Source organism: Daphnia pulex, chromosome 12, assembly GCF_021134715.1.
Source record: "Daphnia pulex isolate KAP4 chromosome 12, ASM2113471v1".
NCBI lineage: Eukaryota > Metazoa > Arthropoda > Branchiopoda > Diplostraca > Daphniidae > Daphnia > Daphnia pulex.
The window spans coordinates 1244440-1264230 of record NC_060028.1 but is presented as its reverse complement, the minus strand read 5'-3'; the positions used below and the strand labels follow the sequence as shown (position 1 = coordinate 1264230).

The 19791-nt window shown below is 39.9% G+C and overlaps 3 protein-coding genes across 7 annotated transcripts; 2 read left to right on the top strand and 1 right to left on the bottom strand.

Annotated features, from left to right (window-relative positions):
• The first annotated feature begins 47 nt into the window (after positions 1–47).
• LOC124209176 (4-coumarate--CoA ligase 1-like) lies at positions 48–2781 on the top strand. Its single transcript, XM_046607078.1, has 12 exons — positions 48–216; positions 296–503; positions 585–767; positions 831–963; positions 1039–1201; positions 1273–1446; positions 1582–1669; positions 1756–1805; positions 1881–1982; positions 2039–2161; positions 2230–2395; positions 2476–2781. The coding sequence occupies exons 1-12, from the start codon at positions 82–84 to the stop codon at positions 2589–2591; spliced, it is 1641 nt and encodes a 546-aa protein (XP_046463034.1). The 5' UTR covers positions 48–81; the 3' UTR covers positions 2592–2781.
• A 1902-nt stretch (positions 2782–4683) lies between these two features.
• On the bottom strand, positions 4684–11428 carry LOC124209175 (moesin/ezrin/radixin homolog 1-like). 4 transcript variants are annotated; one of them, XM_046607075.1, is made up of 13 exons: positions 11391–11428; positions 10720–10866; positions 10226–10372; positions 8909–9088; positions 8028–8302; positions 7787–7870; positions 7446–7592; positions 6658–7378; positions 6377–6532; positions 5742–6312; positions 5583–5676; positions 5364–5417; positions 4684–4838 (listed from the first exon to the last, which is right to left on the bottom strand). In XM_046607075.1, exons 3-10 carry the CDS (start codon positions 10235–10237, stop codon positions 6148–6150), a joined length of 1740 nt encoding a protein of 579 aa, XP_046463031.1. In that variant the 5' UTR covers positions 10238–10372; positions 10720–10866; positions 11391–11428; the 3' UTR covers positions 4684–4838; positions 5364–5417; positions 5583–5676; positions 5742–6147. The 4 variants fall into 4 exon arrangements, with proteins under 4 accessions (XP_046463031.1, XP_046463032.1, XP_046463030.1 ...); XM_046607076.1 differs by lacking the exon at positions 11391–11428 and having other exon boundaries at positions 10822–10844; XM_046607074.1 differs by lacking the exons at positions 10226–10372; positions 10720–10866; positions 11391–11428 and adding an exon at positions 9505–9776 and having other exon boundaries at positions 5742–5822; positions 5924–6312.
• A 5529-nt stretch (positions 11429–16957) lies between these two features.
• Positions 16958–18168, top strand: LOC124209183. 2 transcript variants are annotated; one of them, XM_046607088.1, is made up of 5 exons: positions 16964–17103; positions 17166–17311; positions 17375–17437; positions 17502–17594; positions 17660–18168. In XM_046607088.1, the coding sequence occupies exons 3-5, from the start codon at positions 17395–17397 to the stop codon at positions 18124–18126; spliced, it is 603 nt and encodes a 200-aa protein (XP_046463044.1). In that variant the 5' UTR covers positions 16964–17103; positions 17166–17311; positions 17375–17394; the 3' UTR covers positions 18127–18168. The 2 variants fall into 2 exon arrangements, with proteins under 2 accessions (XP_046463043.1, XP_046463044.1); XM_046607087.1 differs by having other exon boundaries at positions 16958–17311.
• The last annotated feature ends 1623 nt before the right edge of the window (positions 18169–19791 follow it).

Genomic DNA, 19791 nt, shown 5'->3' with positions numbered 1-19791 from the left:
GCGTATTTCCGGGTTATGGATTTGTGGAGCGCAATGTTAGATGGCTTGTGTTAGTCTTTAACGAGTCTTTGAACATTGAAGATGCCGATCATCGACAACGAGCTCATCGGTGAGGGAAGTTCAGGTGAATTCCAAATTCCCAATGTCCCTCTTGGTATTTTTATCGAAACGTCAATTCGAAAAAATGTTGAAGCCCACGGCAATTCAAAATGGCTAGTAAGTTAAGCGGTTTTCTACCTTTAAAAATAATTAATCGCCAATTTGAAGTAATATTATTTACTTTGAATTTATTTAGACGGATGTTTCGACAGGTAAATCGATGACTTACCATCAATTGTTCCAGAGCATGAGATCAGTGGCATCCGGGCTGCGCAAGAGAGGCTTCCAGACGGGTGACAAGTTAGTTGTGATTGGTTCCAACTTTATTGAAATTCCTTTGGTATCACTGGCCGTTTGGCGAGCCGGGGGCTCTCAAGCCTGTCTCAGCGTGAACCTGTCTCACGGTAATCAAATCGCCTATAATGATTTTATAGCATAATGTGCAATTTTATTTTATGCTTCGTTTTTATATTTGACAATCAAAGATGCCATTGATCATCGCATGAGAGAGATTGGCAACAAGTTTGTACTAACCGATTACGCCAGAGCTGGTCGGATCGTTGACGTTGTCAAAGGACTGGATTTTGTACGAGAAGTGTTTGTAATCGGAGATGAACCCGTGACTGGCTGTACCCAATTTAACGAGTTGCTAAAAGACCCCGGAGATGGTACAAACAAATCCTAACGTTTTAAAGGCGAATTTTAAAAACTTCTTATTCATTTATTGAAAGAATGTCCTGAAAATCTGGATGATGTCGACATGAGTTCTATGGCCTGGCTTGCTTACACCAGTGGGACAACGGGATTGGCCAAATGCGTCGTTATGCCACATAAAACAGTCGTTGGATCGTTATCACGTTTTAAGTGAGTTGTTCACAATTTTCCAATTGAATTTTTATTTAATCTCCCAGTCTCATTTATCTTTCGGCGATAACATAGACCGTCGGATAATCAAGTTGGCACCAAATTTCTTTTTGTTAATCCAATGAACAACACTTATGGACTATCACTGCTGCTAGGGATGACACTGGGGTGTCGTGACATCTACTGCTTGTCGGATTTTAGTGAAGACAATTTACTCTCTGCCATTCAGCAATTCAAGGTGGATAATAAAAATCCTATTTAAAAAATATTCAAACTGTTCTTATGATCCGTTCTATTTATCTGTGAAAGCCGGTGGCAATAAGCTTGTTTCCGGCTCACATCGCTTGGCTTTGCAAGCATCCGCATTTGAACAAATTCGACTTGTCGAGCGTTAAGACCGTTTCCATCGCGGGATCGTCCATTAATCCTGCGTACGAGCGCCAGATATTCGACAAGCTGCCCAACCTGCTCTTCCTTAACAATGTAAAACAAATTTCAGATGCAATTGAAATGATTTAATTATCGATTATTAAATTTATTATTAAATATTTATTAATTATTTTAAAATAATCGACATATAAATTTTATATGTATACGTACGACGAAATAATAATACAGGCATACGGTATGACCGAAGTCGGGTTGACTTGCCAACATCCCACACCAACAGACTGGGCGACGTTGGACAAATCTCAAGCTATAGCAAGTAATAATTATAGGCCTGACGTGAATCCTTGAAATCGAAATGATAAACGCGCTGTTTTTTATGAATTTAAAATTGATTTTCTAAAGGGCACGTTTTTCGTTCGGTTGGAATAGTGGGGCCATTCTGCAAACTCAAGGTGACTAATTTTTTCAAATTCGAATTGAACTTGTTATACAATGCTCGTGAATATGTAAATATTAAAATCAATTAGGTGATTGACTGCGAAACGGGTGAAAAACTCGGCCCGAATCAAGTGGGGGAGATCTGCTTGCAATCGCCTTTCATGTTGAAAGAATATCTCAACAGACCGAAGGTAAATCACTTTAATAGTTAATCGTGATTCTGCATTCATGATGTTACAACGTGCAGGAGACGGCTGAATTCATCAGAGGCGGATGGGCCCATACTGGCGATAAGGGCTACTATGATGAGAAAGAACACGTTTACGTCATAGGCCGCTACAAGGAACTCATCAAGTATCGTAATATCCACGTAAGAATAAATCAGAATTATTTATAATAGTCAATAACCAACCGAATTAATTAAATGATGCAATGCAGGTGGTGCCCACCAACGTTGAAAAATACTTGATGGCCCATCCTGCTGTCGAGGATGCGGCTGTGGTTGGACTTCCGCACGACATTGACGGCGAATGGCCGTTGGCGTTCGTCGTTTTGTCACGTGAGATGCACGTAACGGCCGAGGAATTAATCGCTTACATGAACGGTAACAACGGTGAAACGAAATATCTGAGGAGAAAACATCGGTAACTTAATTTGGATTTAATTTTTTAAATATTAATACAGAGAAAGTTATGGACGAAGAAAAATTGCGGGGTGGAATACGATTTACCAACAAAATCCCTCGAAACGATTTGGGGAAAATAATTCGGCCGGAGCTGATGAAATTGCTGCAGTTGTAACGATATAAAACTTCAGAATCCTTTGTCAGAGCCTCAGAGGGTATTTTTTAAAAAGCAAGTTAGTGTCACGTCAGATATATATTTTTTAAATACAAATGCGATCAGCCAAACTGAATTTTGCCAACTTCATTTAAACTTCAATATTAGTGTCTAGCGACCACGATTTATCTTTGCGTCTAGCTTTTTCATGTGATGGGTTTATTTAGTTGAGATGTATACAGACATAAGAATATAAAAGTAACCATAGCAACGGGGGTTTAGCGGGCTTAGCTCAATTGACATTGACCGTATTAGACGAAATTTATTTAGATCGCACCGGAAATCGCATTACTGTTCGAATCAATGGGAGGGAGTCCATTCTTAATGATATATACGGGTCAATTCAATTTATTAGCAGTTCATAGATAGCTCAGAGGCCTAGAGCGGTGGGATAAGTTGGGCTGTGATATAAACGGCCCTGCTCCCACAGGACGCAGGTTCGAATCCTGCTCTATGGACTTTAAATTCGAATTTATTCGAATTTAATTTTTTTCCCTTTTTTTATGCAAATTCCATTTAATTATTTACTAAATTTTAATTAAATATGCACTTTAAATGCCGTCAAAATCACTTTAGAAAAATTCGATTTCATTTGAAACCTTCTCTCATGCTGTAGCTATGAAATAAGAAAACGTTTCAATAGCATAAACGCTGTCGGTGGCGCCACCGTGCAATTTACATTTTTGGGTTGAATCGAATGAATAAAATGAATGGACTATTGGACTGTAATAATTGACAATTTAGGGAACAAACAATGGCCTATGACGCGACGGTAAAGGCAACATTTCTTTCGTGAAATCTGTCGTCCAATTGCGCATCCATGTTTGTCATTGAAGAAGTTTTTTTATTGCAATAAAAGTGTTTATGTAAAATTTAGCGATTTAAATAGTTCGTAGATAGCTCAGAGGCCTAGAGCGGTGGGATAAGTTGGGCTGTTATATTAACGGCCCTGCTCCCACAGGACGCAGGTTCGAATCCTGCTCTACGAACTTTCGATTCGTTTCGAATCGATCTTTTTTTACTTTTTTATGCAAATTTTGTGCAAATTTTATTTCCATTTCTGAAATAAGGACATTATAATGTCGTCGAAAAGACTTGAAATTTTTTGCACTGTATGACTTAATGCTGGAGAACTTCACATTTAGTTTTTAACTGATATCTGTCTCACAACAAAATTATTGATCTAATGAATTAACGAAACAATAAACGACACATTTTGGTTTTTTATCTTTATAATATTTTTTTTTTCTAAATCTAACCTAGAGCATGTATAGATCCCATGTACATCTTGATTAACTATTTATATACCGTGAACTAGATGGAAAATTAGATTGGTTAAAAATAAAATATCATGCTACAATTGTTCCCTTTGTTTCAGTATTTCCGATAGTGTTTACGATAATAGCTTTAAGTGTAGCATGTGAATAACTCAGTATGCATATAGGGTTGGGGACTTGGGGTAGACTGGGTCCATAACATTAGTCCAATTCATGCAACACATTCGACAAGTTGATTTGTTCCACACTCTGTCTAATTTATATTTAGAAATATCGACAATGGACAAACATTTAAAGCCAATATATTGCGTCGAGAACGTGACACAAAATAACATAACGCTTTGACAGCTAGTATATGCAACAGGTGTAAGAGTAAAATACACCAATATCGCTTTTAACGAAACAGAAATCCTTAAGGAACTCCTAAAGCTGACAAGCGACATGACATCGAAGATAAATCAATTGTCAACCTTTTGAGCCCTGCGCCAATAGTCTCAACGAGCGTTGTCCTCTTGTTACAATTCACATCCATCATGAATCCTTCCGCAGTCTGCAAAATGACCCCTACGGCGACTACCAAAATCAGCTAAGTTCTACATTTTCAACTGTCAGTTAATTTTCAAAATTATACTTCCACTTTAAATATTCAGAGTGAACACATCGTTTGTTGTGAACTAATAGGCCTAGTACATTCAATTCAATAAATAAGGTAGAAAGTGAAATGATCCACCTTTCGCTCGGTATGAACTAATTTAATACTACCCACTAGACTTGCGTAACATAGAAAAATGTCATTAAAATATATTTAAAAAATCCTACATGCAATGCTACAAGATCGAAAGGATGCTAAACTATCAAGAGAATATATTGACTGTTGTAGGTGTTACCCAAGAATTGAAGATTGAAACAAACGAAGATCAGGGGTCGACATCTGCAAATAGATGAGAATTTAGAATTGTATAATTGTTCATAAGATAGCTAATAAATGAAAAACTGAATATGCAAGCCCCTCAGAAACAGAGCAACAATCCCATCAATTGGCTTTCGGCAGATTAGTCTGAATTGAGTTTTGCAGTCAGCCCGTAAAAGGGCAAACCACAACCCGCAAATTATACTCAAAATAGCAAGCTACAGAAGCAGTTCCAATCGAAATGGAGGTCTTCGCCTAGTCCTAATGGACATCATGGGACTAACGACACTCCAATCGATATTCTTTCTATTCCCCTGCGCCTTTGCGAAAAGGCTGCCCGGCTAGAGCATCACTCTCCGACAATGAGAAAAGCCTCGTCTCAGACCTTCCCGAGGGTCTGAGTGAGCAATGCAAGTACTCCGTGAGTGACCCCCAAATGCAGGATTACCGTTAGCCAAGACGGGGAGAGCCCAAATCATCACAGGAGACCCACAAATGATATTTGAATGCACATCAACTAACAAATGACAATTATCAATCAATTACCTGCCAGAAGAACACTCAGCATAAACCATGTGGCTGCAATACCAAGAAAGCATCCTGAAATGGAATAATGAAGCAAAGTTAGAAAATTTCAGACAAATACAAAGAATACCATTATCTTTAAAAATCATAGTAAAATCGACTATCCTCAAAACTATCAGTACAGGTCTGTGGTAATAATCACATCAGAAACATGAATAACACAATGACAATCACACTTACACAATTCATTTCACACTCCTCAACCTTGTCGACCATAATCAATGAATCAGACCATGTGGCCAGCACATCAGCCATCGACTAACCATGATAAAACCTACAAGAAAAGCAAAGATGAACTTCAAATTAGAACTTCTAAAGGAAACAGAATGTATCACAAACCGCACGTACAATGTAGTATGAAATGCCAATTGTAAATCAGTCTAGGCTGTTAGTCAATAACACCATGGCTGCAGAACACCACTGCAAAAGCAAAACACAGTTGAAACACGCAAATCATATCCAACTAAATGAACACCAAAACACGCAAATTTCAATATCACAACAGAAAAATGAAGATATACCTTGAACGACATGCTCATAAATCTCTTCTTCAAAAATCATAACTACAAGCTACAAGTCAAAAACTCAGTTTGTCTATTCCACACGACACGACGAATGAAACTGACAAGATGTAACCGGCTTTTATGGACTATGGGTAGTAAAGGGAACGGGAGCCACGGGCTAATTCGTCATGACTAAAGTGCTGCTGTTTAGTTGCCAAATCGAATTAAACTAAGCGATAAAATTAAATCAAATCAAACTGATCGACACGTCGTCTGGTGTTGCCTTTGCGGATCTCCCGTAGCGTCTTGTACTTGTCGCGACCCTGCTTGACGTTCTCTTTATGCAACCTATCCATGGCCGTCTCTTTGGTCTCGTCCTTGGTGCCGGCCAAATCCTTCTTCAACATCTGCCAATCAAAATCAAATTAGTTAATTTCAAACCATTTTTCAAAAGACATGAAGCAAACGAACCTTCAATTGATTCTGGAGACGTTCGTTCTTCTCGGCCAAAGTGAGGCGGTCTTCAACTGGATCGCGGATCGAGTTGATGTCGCTCTCCGATATCAAATCATTGCCCGCGCTTATGTCACCGTTGGGTGTATCTTCATCCTCATCCTCCCCTTCGTCTTGTAAATAAAATGATAACGAAATAAAAAAAAATAAGTTTCTAAAACAAATAATTGTGCAATCTTATCTCGATAGGGGAAAGCCATGACAAGCAAAAAATGTTTAATCAAATTTTTGGTCCTTACGTGATCGCCTTCGTTGACGTGTTGATGCTGTGGGGTAGTCGTGGCGGCAATAAGGGCCGCTGCAGCCTCTTCTTGCCTCCTTCGAGCCTCTTCCACTTCTTCCTGGAGACGACGAGTCTCGTCGTCCTTGCGTTGAACCTCCTCGGCGATGCGCTGGACCTCGACCTGTTTGGCGCGGATCTCTTCCTCCAGCTTGATTTTCTCGGCCATTTCCATCTCCTTGGCCTCCTCCAGCCGCTTCATCATGTTGTGCAGCTCCTTCTGCGACACTTCAAGCTCTTCCTTGGCCTTTAGCAATTGACGGAGTAGCTCCTCGAGGCGACGGATCGTCTCCTGGGCTTCCAGCAGCTCGCGCTGCCGGCGCTCCATCTCTTCCTGCATCGACTTGAGCCGGTCATCGTATTCTTGCTGCTTGCGCTCCGCAATTTCACGAGCCTGAATCTCTCGCTGCAACTTCTCGCGCTCCTTCATCTTCGATCGGCGCTCCTCCTGGGCCTGGGCCATCATCTGCTGCACTTCAATCGTGTCCGGCTTGCGTCGGCGCATGTATAGCTCGTGGTTACCCATGCACAGGGCCATGATTCGCTTGTTGATGCGCAAGCGAGGCGCGAAAAAGACGAAATCCGGAGCTTTCTTGTCGATTGGTTTGATCACAAATTTACGATCGTTGAAAGAAATGTTGCGGATTTCTGACCATGGGAACCCAATCTTCGGAGTCAATCTACGATAGCAAAAGGAATTCCATTAATCATTTCATTCTCGACACGAAATTTATAGATTTCTATTACTTGTCATCTTTTTCGTAGATGTTGAGTCCGAGAGCGTCAACGCCGAGCCAGAGCTGAGTGCCCTTCTTGTTCTTGATCTCGAAATAATTGACACCGTACATTTCCAGATCTTGAGCCACTTTCAGATATTCCATCATGGCATCCTCCCTGTACAATCATTTCCCAAAAAAAAAGAAGAAAAAATTTAACGTCATTTCAAGTTTTTTCGGTAAAAAAAGAAAAAAAGTCGAGAGAGTTAACGGTCTGCGACCGAGCGAATCGGTCCATGAGATCAGCTCGACTGACCACACGTATGCGGTTTTCTGTGTGTCTTTCACTCGTTCTCTTGTCGGGTTTCCTACCTGAGCATTCCTCCGTGTTCCGCATGCCAGGTGGAGATGCGCTCCTCCCACTGCTCCCGCGTCAGATTGTGCTGATCCATGACTCTGAAATGGAATAACAAAAAAAGATATAGAAATGAGAACACACAAAGAAAGGAAACAAACAAGGAGAGAGAGGATGGGGGAGAAAAATAAATAAAGAAATTGGATGACATTTGAATGCGTCGGTTTCGTTCGGGTTGCAATTACTACAGTACAGTACCGTTGCGGAAGAAGGCGGTCGTTGGCCAGGTAACCGGAAGAGTGTAGTTCCTTATCGTGATCGCCGTATTTGGCCTGGACGGCATACGAGGCGAGTAGGACCGACGTCTCGGGCGGGCAATAAATGTCGTCCGTCAAGATGGCATTCTTGACCTGCAGGTAAAAGAGCCGCACCGTAATGTCTTGAATCAATTCCTCAGCCACATCTTCCGGGTAGAACTTGGCCCTGAATTTGAACTGCAGCGGACTCTCCTTCTTGACATCTTGATTCAGCACCTGAGGGTGGGCAGCAGCAGCAGCAGCAGCAGCAGCAGCAGTAGTAGTAGTAATGGAAAGGGGGCAGGGGAAGATACGTCAAGATAGTAAAAGTAGTTAGTATCAAACATTTCACACACACACACACACGGCACACACACAAGAGCATTGCGGCAACAAAACATCCTGCGACCTATTTATTTTCATTTCACGTCCTTTTTTTACTTTCCCAACAGTGTCGACATCAAGCGGATCTAAAGGCTTGTAAAAATGGATAAGAGAAGACGGTGAGCCTACAAGAGCTGCACTACATATTTCGCTTATCTATCTAGGGTCACTATCGTATGCTACACGAGAGACTAATACAGCAGCAGCGTATTGCCTTTTTGATACGATTAACTGTACCTGATCTTGGCAGTAACCTCTGCCCAAAATAAACCTGAATATATCCTTGACATAATCGTTGGGCTTGAAACAATTCAATCAAAACGAAGTATCGGGTGGGAGAAAAAAAAGAGAATATTCCGTTTGAATTATTTAAACTTTGAAATAGTCCCTCAATTATAAATGCAAAAGTATTCCAATGAGAGAAAAAAAAGGAACCAAGGACCGATAATGACAATGTACCTTCTTGTTGAGCTTCAGCCATGTAGAATAACTCTTGCTGTCGGTATACTGGAGTCCAAAGAACCAGATTTCGCGGAGACCGATTGTCTTGACAACTTGGTCAAACAGCTGTTTGCCCGTTGTCGTCGGCTGGATGGCAAATTCCAGCTCGGCGTCCATCGTCGTCACCCGAACATTGACCTACATTCATTTAAAGACAACAAAAAGAAAGAAAAAGAAGATCTGTGAGTTGGCATTAACGACAAAGATGCTTCAACCATTCATTCGTGTCTCTTGAACGTGATCTGCGAACCAATTGGTTCGGATGCCCTTATTTCTCTTCCAACCCATTGTACGAAAAACACTAGGGCTCTTAATCTCTTTTCCTCTTTCACAATCTGACAACCATCAAAGAAAAAGAAAGAAAGCCAAAACAGTCATTCAGAGTCAAGTCTCGGCTGTCTGACTTGTGTTTCTTATCGGCGGCGCCAGTCCGTTATGGAATGGCATGGTAAACCCACCCAGACACAAACACACACACACAGGAAAGGAAAGAGAAAAGAGAAAACCCAATAGACATTCTTCTTCTTTCATTCAACGATTTTATATATATATACCTTCTTCTTGTCGCTCATGGTGAATTTGACAAGAGATCCCACACGCCGACACCGAAAAAATATATCTAGACGCCCTCTCTGCAAACAACCGTACGATGCAGCAAACGAAATCACACACACAGACACACTCACTCCGGTAGACACTAACAGGGAAAATTGCTATAGTCAATAGCAGCACAGACGCGTATCGGTCGGTGTGAAAGAACCAGAAATAAAAAAAGGGGAAAGAAGACGGGACCCCGACAGGTGCCACACCAATATCTAATGACTGCAGTTAGTAGACTGGCGAGCCGGTGTATAGTCCCCGGTCCGTCCGTGAGTGGGTGCCCTACCCCTTGGTACGGGAAAACCGTTCGTAGACCGCGGTTTCCCCAATTGAACAAGTCATCTCTCGTCTCCGGTGTTGGTGGTGACGCGCTGGAAAGAAATTTCTGCCCTGCGTAATCGCATCACCCCACACACACAATTTTATCAGAAAATCCAGAATGAAATGTATGCCCGATCCCCGATTGAATGATACAGGAAGAGACGACCGTGGGTTTAAACCACGCAAGACATTTCCCATAAAATATAGGCAACAATTGCAACCCCCACCCACCCACTCGTTTTTATTTCTTGGCTGAAGAGTCACGAGGTAACTCAAGAAAAAAGAGGCTTACAACGTCACATGGCCAGTTGTGCTAAAATTGGCAGCATCTTACGTCACTGTACACAAACTCACCGATTTCGGCATGTTGGATGATCTTGTTTGCTCTTGGCTGTTTCAAGCTTTTTTCTCTCCTCTGACTCTTGTTGGAAGAGTTGAAAGCCGGGCTTTTACTTCTTCTTCTGCAGACTCACGCTCGCGCGAACAATACGCACGGAGAACCTGGAAAGAAAGAAAACAACAGGAAGAAATTAATGTCAGACAGACAGACTGGGGTTGTTACTGGTGGTGTAGAAGAGATTCAATAACATATGGTCAACAAAATCTAAAGTACACAGATGGTCAGCATGTGGGCACATAGCTAGAGTGATGGGATTCTATATGTATATGTGAGTTATCGAAAGGCCAGAGTGACTTCCCAACACATCCTGTCCATTTGGCAAGGTACCATCACAGTTTAGCGAATGCAAGGAAATTATAGTCAGGCGATAAGATTAAAAAGGAAAACCACAACCCACAACAATCTTACGGTGGAAATCCATATATGATAAAAGTCCCACTAGACTTACCAAAATAATTCCAGGAGAATTGTTTCGGACAAAAATCTTAGACGCAAATAGGTGGACAGGAAGCTCAATGGATGAAGAGAAATACTGCTGTTGAACTGATACCTTAAATCGGAGGTTGGATCACATACGAAGATCAGGGGTCGACATCTGCAAATAGATGAGAATTTAAAATTGTATAATTGTTCATAAGATAGCTAATGAATGAAAAACTGAATATAGCAACCCCTCAGAAACAGAGCAACAACTGTCAATTGGCTTTCGGCAGATTAGTCTGAATTGAGTTTTGCAGTCAGCCCGTAAAAGGGCAAACCACAACCCGCAAATTATACTCAAAAAGCAAGCTACAGAAGCAGTTCCAATCGAAATGGAGGTCTTCGCCTAATCCAAATGGACATCATGGGACTAACGACACTCCAATCGATATTCTTTCTATTCCCCCGCGCCTTTGCGAAAAGGCTGCCCGGCTAGAGCATCACTCTCCGACAATGAGAAGAAAAGCCTCGTCTCAGACCTTCCCGAGGGTCTGAGTGAGCAATGCAAGTACTCCGTGTGTGACCCCCAAATGCAGGATTACCGTAAGCCAAGACGGGGAGAGCCCAACTCATCACAGGGGACCCACAAATGATATTTGAATGCACATCAGCTTATGAATGATGATAACCAATGAATACCTGCTAGAAGAACTTACCATACACCATGTGGCTGCAATATCAAGAAAGCATCCTGAAATGGAATAATGAAGCAAAGTTAGAAAATTTCAGACAAATATAAAGAATACCCTAATCTTTAAAAATCATAGTAAAATAAACTATCCTCGAAACTATCAGTACAGGTCTGTGGTAATAATCACATCAGAAACATAAATAAACAATGACAATCACACTTACATTATTCATTTCACAATCCTCAAACTTGTCGACCATAATCAATGAATCAGACCATGTGGCCAGCACATCAGCCATCGACTATACCCATGAAAAAACCTACAAGAAAAGCAGAGTTGAACTTCAAATTAGAACTTCCAAAGGAAAAACAATATATCACACAACACATGTAAACAGTAGTTATAGTATGAAATCACAAATGTAAGTCAGTCTAGGCTATTATTCAATCACAGAAACATCCCAGCTGCAGAAAACCATTGCAAAACAGAAAACACAGTTGAACACGCAAATCATATCCAACTAAATAAAAAAACACCAAAACACAGACATTTCGATAATAAAACAAGGAAATAAAACTTACCTTGAAAAATCGACATGCTGATAAATCTCTTCTTCAAAAATCATCTCAGTTTGTCAATTCGACACGACAAGACGAGTGAGAAGGAAAGTCAGAAAGAGATGTAACCGGCTTTTATGCACTATGGGTATTAAGGGGAACGGGAGCCGCGGGCTAATTCGTCAAGTGTTGCTGTTTAGTTGCCAAATTGAATTAAACCGAAGCGATAAAATGGCAAATAAATTTATAAAATATAAACACAACACAATACAATACACAATCAACCATTTTTCGTAAATGAGACATTCAAATATTAATTTTACAAATAATTACGAAACAAAATATAGTATTCAGGCAATATTGGCAACAACCGCAGAAGTGCTTCTATTATTATTTACAGACGACAAAATATTTTCAAATCACAAAATACCGTTTTTGATTTATCGAAAGTTCCCATACGGCTCAATTAATTGCCAACAGTGCCTTTCTTAGCTCTTCATTCTTCCACAGAAATATCAACGGATTATAAACAGCCTGAATTAAACTCAGTTCTTTGAAATAGGTCACCAACCAAGTGAAAATACTGCAGTCAAATTGACCGATCAGTTGGCAAAACAAAAATGCCAACAACAAAATCAAAAGTGGGCAAACTGTGAGGACAAGTGGGATCACCCCCATGACTAGTGAACGAGAGGCTTCTAAATCTCTATCGACTGGAACAGGCTCTGCTGGTCTAACAATATTAGCGGAACGATTACGTAAGGGACGAGCGTCCAGGAATTCACTTCCGTACGTGGTAAGTTGCCTCGATTCAGTTACAATCCCACCAGCAATAACAACCATTTCCTGATCAAATGCTCCTCCAGGTGTCCTGGAAGTTTCGCTGGTTCCGTCGCCATTCGTCTGAGATTCATTCAATCGACTCTCCGTTTGTCGGTAAACGACAACACTCAAGATTATGTAAGATACGAACAATATGAGAATAGTCAGCTCGACCACCGTTATGTGAACTAGCCAAATCTCGCAGCGGAGGGGAGCAAGTCCCATGATGTAGACAAATTTGAGATGGAATACAAGGGAAATGTTGCAGACGATAATGGTGGATTTGGCAAAACGTGACGTCATCTTGTTCTGGTGCATCAAAGGGAATTTGATGGCTAGAAATCTGTCAGTCAGAGCTAGACACATGTTGAGCAGTAAAAGAGCGTGAGGCAAGCCGCTAATGACGACCAACACGACGCAAACAAATTCCCAACATTCCAGCGGCAGAATTGCGCAGTAGGTCAGTTCGACGAGCGGATGAACGAACGTGAGCAAATAGGAAACGAAGACGCTTAATAGGAAAATGTGCCGGGATTTGTAGCCGAGACGGAGGAGACGAATAATGGTTTTGACGATTCGTAGGTTGAGGGGAATTCCCAGTGAACAACAAAAGAGTTTCGTGGTCACTAGAAATGTGTTGATGTTGAAACTGGGATTGAAAAAGTCTCTATTATCTTGAATAGTGTTGTTCATCTTTATTTAATTGAATTCAGCGAATATGGTTTTCGGATGGATGAATTGAGGCACAGTCATGAGCCAGTAATTAATTCCTATAAAGATAAATGTGAGAATAATATTTTTGGGATGAATAGTGTCATACAGATATGAATGAAAACTACAAAAGTTTTGGTAACGTTAAATTTTATACCTGGAGTTGAGCTGCTCATAAGAATTCTTAAATTATGGACCAGGTGAGACGAGATGTGTGGACTGTCTCGATGCTTCACTTAAATTGTTAATGATTTGTGTTGCGCAAATGCGTCAAGTCTGTATAGAATCTGAAACATCTTACACGAATATCTATTAACAACTACACTCAGTTGGGCATGCGCCTTGCTAAAACGCTTTCACTCCTCTCCAATTCCTTTCAACAACTTGTCCATGTGGAAAATAGTGGACTATATAACTTTCGTGTTCTAAAAATAATGGTTTATTGATTCTATGCCAAATCGATTCAATCGCAAGTTAAATCAAAATAATGCCGAACTAAAAATACGAATGAATGAGGAAATGGAATTTGGATGAAAAAAGAAAAAAAAAAGATTTGAATAAATTCAAATCTAAAGTCCGTAGAGCAGGATTCGAACCTGCGCCCTGTGGGAGCAGGGCCGTTTATATCACAGCCCAACTTATCCCACCGCTCTAGGCCTCTGAGCTATCTACGAACTATGTTATTTTGCATCTGACTTAATCGGTTTAAAATTAATAGTATAGCCGATTAAAAAACTCCTCGCGAGACTCCTCTTATTGATTCGAACAATAATGCGATTTCCGGTGGTATGTTGTAAGGAACCTTTTCATTTGCGATTGATAAGAAAACGCAGAAAATAAATATCAAACAAATTTCGTACAATGTCCCAGTCAATTGAGCTATAAACCTCTGTTGCTATGGTTACTTTTATATATTCTTAAGTCTGTACCTCGCAACCAAATACCGCCAAATACAAATAGATGAAAAAGATTAAGGAGACGCAAGATAAATCGTGATCGATAGACACTAATATATTGAAGTTCAAATGCAGTTAGCAAAATTAAGTTTGGCTGATCGCATTTGCATTAAAAAATATATCTGACACTACCTTTTTTTAAAAAAAAAATAGCCTACCCGTTGACAAACAAAGGTCTCTGAAGTTTTATATCGTTAAGTTCAAATTAAGTTCAAATCGATCGCAAGTTAAATCAAAATTATATGCCAAACTAAAAATACCGGAATTGATTACTTCCGATTATGTCCACTATGACACAGCGGCGCGCAGCGATCACGTAATATCGAACGATTACGGAATATTTCTGATTTCATAGTTCAATTAAATAATAGACTCCATTTCAAAATCAATCAAACATTTTTGAACAACATTTCAAATAATTTGAAATTCATTAATATATTCATCTCAATTGTTTTTCCCAATGAGAAATATATTTCTCAATCAAAAGATCAAGTGAGGATACGGTTGCGTACGCTGTTTCTGCGGCAACTGCTGATATAAAGCATCCGTCCGCACGTATACCCGCACCATCAAACTCGTTCAATATCAATCAAGTCCAAACGAGTTGATTATTCTCTCAAAAGCTCTCATTATACATTTGAAAAATGAATTTCTCGTTTTTTAACGTTTCCGAACGGATTTCAAACAATTTCGGCGAATACTTTAACCAGCAAATTCCCATCCGGGAGGCGACAACCGGTTACCATCAGCCGATACTGGAATCTCTTCTCAAGCAAAACATCTTTCCGAATGAAGCAGTTATTATTCCTTTACCCGAAGAAAATCAACAGATGGAGCTGGACGTTAGAGCAGTTAAGCGGAAGCGCGACGATGGCTGTCCAATCCTATTAGCCAAACTTGATCCGCTTAGTCGTCCGAACAAACGGGCCCGTCTATCCGATCCTGATGCTTATTTCGTCGATATCTTCAAGCCAAAGCCAATGATGTTCCAACCGCCCATCAGAACTGGATTCCCAGCAGCACCCAGTACGATGAAATTGCCCTACTGGCCCGCTTTGGTTACTATTCGCCCAGCATACTGCGGACAGTTCGATGTCGAAATGCAGGATATAAACCCGATTACGCCAAATCATCCCACAAGGAAAATGCTACACATCAAAAGACGATGTTCTTCTTCTTCTCTTCATTGCGGAAAGGTTGAGATGACGAAAGTGACCCCAATGGAAGTCGATCAATTCGTTGGATCATCGAAAAACTGGAGAAAAAACCGAAATCGACGGAAGAATAAGAAGGATCGTGCAAATAGGATTCGCGAATCAGCCATCGAAGATCTTCTATTCGTTCGGCGTACCATCAAAATCTAATTTGAACATCGAAATCTTTTTCAACTCATTTCTCTTCACTGCTGTGATACGGCATATTCAATAAAATTCGATTTAAAAATAACATAAATGTTTCGCGTTAGTTGTTTCGTTCGTTCACTTGATTATCAATAATTTGTGGGGCAGACATCAGTTAAAGATTATATGCAAATGTGCAGTTCTCCCAGCATCTGGACTTATTTGTTTTAAAATTTTTTAAGTCGATTCGATGACAATTAAAATGCACATTTAATTAATTATAATGAATAAGGAAATGGAATTTGCATAAAAAAGGTAAAAAAATAAACTAGAATAAGTTCAAATTCAAAATCCGTAGAGCAGGATTCGAACCTGCGTCCTGTGGGAGCAGGGCCGTTTATATCACAGCCCAACTTATCCCACCGCTCTAGGCCTCTGAGCTATCTACGAACTATCAATAATCTTAATCGACCCGTTTATATCATTAAGAATGAACTCCCTCCCATTGATTCGAACAATAATGCGATTTCCGGTGACATGAAAGTCTGAACCTTTTCTAGCTATTCAGCATTGCTCGAGAATGCGATTGATAAAGAAAACGCAGAAAATAAATATTTAAACAAATTTCGTATAATGCGGCCAATGTCAATTGAGCTGTAAACCTCCGTTGCTGTGGTTACTTTTTGCTTGGCAATTAATTGAGCCATATCCAATCCATCCATCCATATCCACCTTGTAAGGGAGCTTACGATAAATCAAAACGGTATTTTGTTATTTTCGATATGTTTGTAATAATAGAACCACTACTGCCGTTTTGCGGGTCCGTGAGATCGTGACCAGAGCCATTAATGGCTCTGCCGTGACATTATTTTATTAAATGTTGCCAATATTGCCTGAATTGGCTGAATACTATATGTAATGTAGTTGTGTAATTATTTGTAAAATTAATATTTGAATGTCTCATTTACGAAAATTGGTTGATTGTGTATTGTATTGTGTTGTGTCAGAGCAATAGATACCTGGTCGGTTCTCGGCCGTGTTGGCTTCCCTATCCCGGTTTTAGGGTAAACGTATCCCCGATTTTCAGACATTTTAGGGCGGAGCTTGTCAGAAGTTGTGAAGTGGTAAAAATGAAACAGCGCCATCTAGTGATAAGACGTTGACTTTCAAATAATACTTTCGGCGGCCATTTTTGTGTAATATGTGAATACGGCGGCCATTATCGTGTATTACGTGAATGAAGCCTAACCATAATTTCTGTAAAAATGGTTGGCAGGTGTGCTGTTCCTGGTTGTAAATCAACATATTTCAAAGGAAATCAAAAAGAAAACGAGGTTACCCTGTTTGCAATTCCTAAAACTTCATTATCTAAATGGCGAGAACTAATTCCATGTAGTTATTTGACGAGCACCTCACGTATTTGCTCCCGTCATTTTGACGAAAGTGACTTCAAATCAGGGATTTAAATTTTGAACGTGTTCCATCCTTTCAAACGTAGGAATCGTAATGCTGGAGCAATTCCCAAACATTTTCTGATAAATGGTATTGATATTACATTTCCTGTATAATCTGTAAAGCACAGAAACTGAACCATTTTCATTTTAGATACACCTAGTCGACAAGCAATGCAAAATGTTGATGGTTTCAAATGGAGAAATAACCTTAATGGTATTTTTAAATATGTTTATTTTGTTTAATATCAAATAACGCAATTCTTAAATATGTATTGTAGTGGAAACAAATGCTAGCAATGCATCAGTAAGGAAACGACCAAAAGTAGACAAAATACCTACTACGTCTAAGAGAAAAAAATTTGACAGTACAGGTATTGATAATAGTTCTCGTTACATTTTATTTATAAGAGCAATTGCTTTAAATTTTATCTGATAGCACCCTCCATGGAAATTATTAAAGAATCAATCAACATTCCCCAGGCTGCTGAAGAAGCAATTTTTGATCCACTTCCAGATTCAATCAAGGAAAATCTTGCTGTTGTCATGGAAGATACGACAGTTGCATCACCTTCTATGGAAGCTACCTCTACTATTCAAGAATCAATGGACACTCACCAGGCTGCTGAAGAAGCAATTTTTGATCCACTTCCTGATGTAATGAACGAAAATGTTGCTGTTGTCATTGATGATTCGACAGTTACATCACCTTCTATGGAAGCAAGCTCTACTAATTTCAAGTCTAATTTTGTGACATTTCAGTCACTAGTAACTTCATCAATGGTACCAAAGAATTGGACATGGTATTTTGATCAAATTAAACAAACGATTTTTTGCATTTCGATGGATCGACTACCAAATGAAAATTATAATGTGAAAAGTGTACATTTTCAAAACAAGAAGTAGTGTATTATGTCAACGGAACAATAAACAATTTACACAACCAAACAATAAAATGTAAGAATGTTTGGACACTTACAAAGAATAAACAATTTACACAACCAAACAATAAAATGTAAGAATGTTGGGACACTTAGAAAAGACCTAGAGGTTTGACAGTTGGATACTTCTACCTTTTTATTTTGTTCACTTCTTGTAGAAAAGTAAGCTGTGATTGGTCAATGAGTTTTTCATAGACCCTTCCTGATTGGCTGGCTTCACGTAGTACCTGACACACTCACTAGAGGCGCTCATCAATTTTTCCAAATCGGACCACGTTTACCCTGAAACCGGGATAGGGAAGCCAACACGGCCGAGAACCGACCAGGTATCTATTGCTCTGGTTGTGTTTATATTTTATAAATTTATTTGCCATTTTATCGCTTCAGTTTAATTCGATTTGGCAACTAGACAGCAACTTGATGAATAAGCCCGCGGCTTCCGTTCCCCTTACTACCCAGTACTACCCATAGTCGATAAAAGCCGATTAAACTCTTAAACACCACATCCGTTGGCTGATCGCTGTGTCGTTATGTGGCTGCCAAAACTTTGGTTATGATTCTTGATCACTGATCAGACTTATCAGCATGTCGATTTTCGAAGGTGAGTTTAATATCCTGTTTTATTATTGAAATTTGGGTTTTTGAGTGTTATTATACTTAGTAAAAGTTGGATTTGATATATGTGTTTCAGCTGTGTTCTGCAGCTGATGTTTCGGCGATTGAATAATATCCTAGACTGGTGCTACTGCCTATACTGCTTAAATGCCGTATGTGGCAAGTTGTGTCTCATTTTTGAGTATTAACATGAAATTCATCTGTGCTTTGTGTTTTCTTGTAGGTATTTTCATGAATGTTCGATGGCTGGCACACTGGCTACATCATATATGGTCTGATTCGTAGGCTGTAGTGGGCAAGGTAGAAGAGTGTGAAGTGAATGTAAGTATGATTGTGTTATTTTGTTTTATTCATATTGCTGGTATGATTACAATTCACAGACCTGTACTGATATATTTGAGGATAGTTTACTTTAGTATGATTTTTAAAGATTAGGGTATTCTTTATATTTGTCTGAAATTTTCTAACTTTGCTTCATGATTCCATTTCAGGATGCTTTCTTGGTATTGCAGCCACATGGTTTATGCTGAGTGTTCTTCTGGCAGGTAATTGATTGATAATTGTCATTTGTTAGTTGATGTGAATTGAAATTAGCATATGTGTATCCCCTGTGATGAGTTGGGCTCTCCCCGTCTTGGCTAACGGCAATCCTGCATTTGGGGGTCACTCACGGAGTACTTGCATTGCTCACTGGAACCCTCGGGAAGGTCTGAGACGAGGCTTTTCTCATTGTCGGAGAGTGATGCTCTAGCCGGGCAGTCTTTTCGCAAAGGCGCGGGGGAATAGAAAGAATATCGATTGGAGTGTAGTTAGTCCCATGATGTCCATTTGGATTAGGCGAAGACCTCCATTTCGATTGGAACTGCTTCTGTAGCTTGCTTTTTGAGTATAATTTGCGGGTTGTGGTTTGCCCTTTTACGGGCTGACTGCAAAACTCAATTCAGACTAATCTGCCGAAAGCCAATTGATGGGATTGTTGCTCTGTTTCTGAGGGGTTTGCATATTCAGTATTTCA

What these genes read in the sequence shown, in the direction of transcription:
- LOC124209176 (XM_046607078.1), top strand. Translation starts at nt 82, where the DNA reads ATGCCGATCATCGACAACGAGCTCATCGGTGAGGGAAGTTCAGGTGAA. An exon ending in CAAATCTCAAGCTATAGCAA is followed by an intron (nt 1,670 to 1,755) that starts GTAATAATTATA and finishes GATTTTCTAAAG; the next exon opens with GGCACGTTTTTCGTTCGGTT. An exon ending in ATTAATCGCTTACATGAACG is followed by an intron (nt 2,396 to 2,475) that starts GTAACAACGGTG and finishes ATATTAATACAG; the next exon opens with AGAAAGTTATGGACGAAGAA.
- LOC124209175 (XM_046607073.1), bottom strand. An exon ending in GGCTGAAGCTCAACAAGAAG is followed by an intron (nt 8,303 to 8,908) that starts GTACATTGTCAT and finishes GCCCACCCTCAG; the next exon opens with GTGCTGAATCAAGATGTCAA. An exon ending in ATCTACGAAAAAGATGACAA is followed by an intron (nt 7,379 to 7,445) that starts GTAATAGAAATC and finishes TTGCTATCGTAG; the next exon opens with ATTGACTCCGAAGATTGGGT.
- LOC124209183 (XM_046607087.1), top strand. Translation starts at nt 17,395, where the DNA reads ATGCAAAATGTTGATGGTTTCAAATGGAGAAATAACCTTAATG. An exon ending in ATGGAGAAATAACCTTAATG is followed by an intron (nt 17,438 to 17,501) that starts GTATTTTTAAAT and finishes TATGTATTGTAG; the next exon opens with TGGAAACAAATGCTAGCAAT. An exon ending in AAAAAAATTTGACAGTACAG is followed by an intron (nt 17,595 to 17,659) that starts GTATTGATAATA and finishes TTTATCTGATAG; the next exon opens with CACCCTCCATGGAAATTATT.